The 4,272-nt window shown below is 41.8% G+C and overlaps 1 protein-coding gene across 1 annotated transcript; it reads left to right on the forward strand.

Annotated features, from left to right (window-relative positions):
- Positions 1–954: 954 nt before the first annotated feature.
- Positions 955–1,421, forward strand: LOC128354705 (unconventional myosin-X-like; the record flags this gene model as incomplete). Its single annotated transcript, XM_053314881.1, has 2 exons — positions 955–1,089; positions 1,286–1,421. Coding segments are annotated over 2 exons (271 nt in total), but the record flags the coding sequence as incomplete, so codon positions are not given.
- Between the last annotated feature and the right edge of the window lie 2,851 nt (positions 1,422–4,272).

The following is a 4,272-nucleotide window of genomic DNA, read 5'->3' on the forward strand; positions in this document are numbered from 1 at the left end:
AGTTGTGAAGTACACGTCAGTCATTAACACTGAATGTCACTTCTTTTAACCCTTAAATACTGTTCATGTCAAATTTGACCCAATTTTAAAACAATTGAAGCAATTCAAAGCAGCAGTTTGTTGTTTTTTTTACTGTCAATACTAATTTTAAGAAGGAGAAGAAGGAGTAGTAGAAGAAGAACCAAAAGAAGAAGGAGTAGAAGAAGAAGCAAAAGAAGTAGAAGAAGAAGAAGAAGGAGTAGAAGAAGCAAAAGAAGGAGAAGAAGAAGCAAAAGAAGGAGAAGAAGAAGCAAAAGAAGGAGAAGAAGAAGATAGGAGTATAAGCAGCAAAAGAAGGAGTAGAAGAAGAAGAAGAAGCAACAGAAGGAGTAGAAGAAGAAGCAAAAGAAGGAGTAGAAGAGAAGAAGCAGAAGAAGGAGTACAAGAAGCAAAAGAAGGAGTAGAAGAAGAAGCAAAAGAAGGAGGGAGGAGTAGAAGAAGAAGCAAAAGAAGGAATAGTAGAAGAAGAAAAAGCAAAAGATGAAGAAGCAAAAGAAGGAGTAGAAGAAGAAGCAAAAGAAGGAGAAGAAGAAGTAGCAAAATAAGGAGTAGAAGAAGAAGAAGAAGAAGGAATAGTAGAAGAAGAAAAAGCAAAAGATGAAGAAGCAAAAGAAGGAGTGGAAGAAGAAGAAGATGAACCAAAAAACATGAAGAAGAACGACAACATAAAGATGATGATGAAGAAGAACATGGAGATGGAAGAGAATGAGAATTAGAAAAACAATAAATAACCTGAAACTAGAATAAATACTTTTTCGGTAATAGTTTCTCTCTTTACAGGTCAGAGGTCAAAGGTCAACTATATGACAGCAGCTCATGACCTCACTTCTTCATGGTCTCTTCACTCAGCTGTTTTGGGGTTCTTTGTGAGTTTTAACCTTTCTTTCTCTTCCCTCTCTTTATTCTTCCTCTCAGTGGTGAAAGCGGAGCTGGGAAAACAGAAAGCACCAAACTGATCCTGAAGTTCCTGTCGGCCATGAGCCAGCATTCCCTGGAGGTCTCATCCCGGGACAGAACGTCACACGTGGAGGAGGCGCTGCTGGAGAGCAGGTGAGTCCAAACTGTCCCAGAGAGGAGCTGCATGATGGAGCTGCTGCAGGTCATAATGTACAGTCCTTATAGTCCCATCATGCATCACTCTTCTCTCTTACAGTCCCATCATGCATCACTCTTCTCTCTTACAGTCCCATCATGCATCACTCTTCTCTCTTACAGTCCCATCATGCATCACTCTTCTCTCTTACAGTCCCATCATGGAGGCCTTCGGGAACGCTAAGACCGTCTACAACAACAACTCCAGCCGCTTCGGGAAGTTCGTCCAGCTTCATTTCAGCCAGAAAGGAAACATCCAGGGAGGCCGAATCGTTGACTGTATCCTTTAAAAAAATTAAAAAAACCTTCCTTAGAGTCAGAACAGGAAGGATTTCCAATACTTAGTGTTTGCTCATTTAAATGTGAATTATTTGGACCTTTCATTATGTTGTTTGTTTATGTAGTGGTAAATATGGTTGGTTTGAACTAGGGCTGTCAAACGATTAATTTTTTTTATCGAGATTAATCTCAGAATTTCCATAGTTAATTGCGATTAATGGCATTTTGAATTGCATGTTTAAAATCCTGTTATTTTCCATTTGAAGGCAGTTTTAAGCCCATAATGTAAAGCATTTCTTACCAGAGTGTCTTAACTGGGAATCAATCACGGCTCTGCTGCGACTCCCACACTCCAAAATGGTCCTTTGGTGGAGCTGAGGCTGGCTTGGCTGCACCTGGGTGTTTAGCGTGGAGGTGCTAACTCAAACTCCACGTACTCCGGTGGTAGTTAAACTCCGTTTGACACAGGTTGCATTTTACTTTTGACTTGTCAACTGAAGCGTCTGGAAGTGTTTTAAAGTTAAACAAGCCGTTCAAAAGTCCAGTAGCTCTCTTACTTTCCATCAGCGCGGTAGGTTTACTGCAGGAGGCCACTTCAAAGCATAGCGCTACAGCTAGAGGAGCCGTCTACGGGGGAGTAGAAGGGACAAAAAGGCTTAAAATGCAATTAAAATAAAAATTAACTCGTTATGGATTGCATTAATCTAATCGCGATTAACACGTTAACGCTGACAGCCCTAGTTTGAACATGATCAGTCAGGATGTAGATTAACTAGCAGCTACTTTATAATCTCTGTTTGTGTCTTGATGTTGTTCTACTTGACTCCAACGTTTCTCATCACAGACCTCTTAGAAAAGGTGAGTGTTATTCCTTCTGTTAACTTCTATTAACCAACCTATCAACCTTCTGTTTGCTTTACTGTACACTTTTATTTTTTATATGTAGATTATAATACAAGCCTGTAACTAACAGAGGCAGTATCATATAGTTCTAAGATTTATGGATTTTTTATGGATTCCTTCCTTCCTTCCTTCCTTCCTTCCTTCCTTCCTTCCTTCCTCCATCCCCCTTTCTTCCTTTCCTTCCTTCCTCCCTTCCCTTCCTTCCTTCCTTCCTTCTTCTTTCTTCACTTCCTTCCTTCCTTCCTTCCTCCATCCCCCTTTCTTCTTTCCTTCATTCCTCCCTTCCCTTCCCTCCTTCCTTCCTTCTTCTTCCTTCCTTCCTCCCTTCCTCTTTTCCTTTCTCTCTCCCTCCTTCTTTCCTCTGTCTTTCCTTCCTATCTTCCTTCTTTTCTTTCCTCCCCTCCTTCCTCCCTCCTTTCCTTCCTTCTCCCTCCCTCCCTCCCTCCTTTCCTTCCTCCCTCCCTCCCTTCTTTCCTCCCTTCCTTCCTCCCCTCCTTCTTTTCTTTCCTCCCTTCCTCCCCCCTTTCCTTCCTTCTCCCTCCCTTCCTTCCTTCCTTTCTTTCCTCCCTTCCATCCTTCCTTCCTTGACTTGAGGACAACAGGAGGGTTAAAATACTTCCTGTATATTCATCAGGACTCTTTAGCCTGAAAGAATAAAGTGGCAGATCTGAATCATGAGAGTGTTTTTATAAAGTGAAACCACTTCAATCAATCATGAGACCTCAACGATGGCTGTTAAAAGTTTCATCTTTCACTAGAAGATCATATCTGTCACAACGCTGATTCCAGATCAGAGAAACTCCTCAAACCACCTCAAACCACCTCAAACCACCAACCCTTCAGAATAATCCACATCTCATCTGCACGCTCCAAACCTCATCAAACCTCCTCTAAAATACCACTTCACAAGTTTTCAAGGGAAAGTTTGAACACAGGGAGGGAGAGAGAGAGAGAGACAGACCCAAAGAGAGAGAGAGAGAGTGAGAGAGAGAGAGAGAGAGAGAGAGTGAGAGAGAGAGAGAGAGAGAGAGAGAGGGGGAGAGAGAGAGAGAGAGAGAGAGAGGGGGAGAGAGAGAGAGAGAGAGAGGGGGAGAGAGAGAGAGAGAGAGAGAGAGAGGGGGAGAGAGAGAGAGAGAGAGAGAGAGAGAGAGAGAGAGAGAGAGAGAGAGAGAGACCCAAAAAAGAGAGAGAGAGAGAGAGAAAGACCCAAAAAAGAGAGAGAGAGTGAATGAGAGAGAGAGGGGGGAGAGAGAGAGAGAGAGAGACAGAAAGGGAGAGTGAGTGAGTGAGAGAGAGACCCAAAGAGAGAGAGAGAGAGAGAGAGAGACCCAAAGAGAGAGAGAGAGAGAGAGACCCAAAGAGAGAGGGACAGACAGAGAGAGGGAGAGAGTAACGTGAGAACTTTTCCTGTGAAATCTTGACAGGAAGTTCAAACTGATTCCAGCTAAAACCAACACAAACATTTTTACTGGCTCATTTCAGACTGATAGCAGCTCAGAGTTTCATACACAGGATATATTTTAGTTGGACCCTTTCATACTGGCCCCGCTTAACCCTTAACTCCTACATACTGCTCATATTTGGGCGTTTCACATTAAGACCCTCAGAATTAGTCTGTATTCAAACCTTCGGAGCCTCAAATCATTCATGAACAGCTCTTCATTAATCCTTCATGAAGCTTTCAGACAGCAGAGAGACTTTATGATTTAGTCAAAATGTGGATCAGCTACATAAAGACAGCTTTAGAGAGTTAACATATTTCCATTTATTTATGTATTTTGGGTCATGCGAGGATACATGTCATCAAATTCAGGTTAAAAGAAAACGTTTTTAAGACAGTGTAAAGTGAATTCAGACATTTTCTTCTAAACACATTAGATAGGTCATAAATGTATTTCTAAAAAAGGTGTAAAAAGCATTTCAACCATTTAGATTTGAATTGTGGAGCTAGGCTTCACA

This window comes from Scomber japonicus, unplaced genomic scaffold (assembly GCF_027409825.1).
Source record: "Scomber japonicus isolate fScoJap1 unplaced genomic scaffold, fScoJap1.pri scaffold_467, whole genome shotgun sequence".
In the NCBI taxonomy this organism is placed as follows: domain Eukaryota; kingdom Metazoa; phylum Chordata; class Actinopteri; order Scombriformes; family Scombridae; genus Scomber; species Scomber japonicus.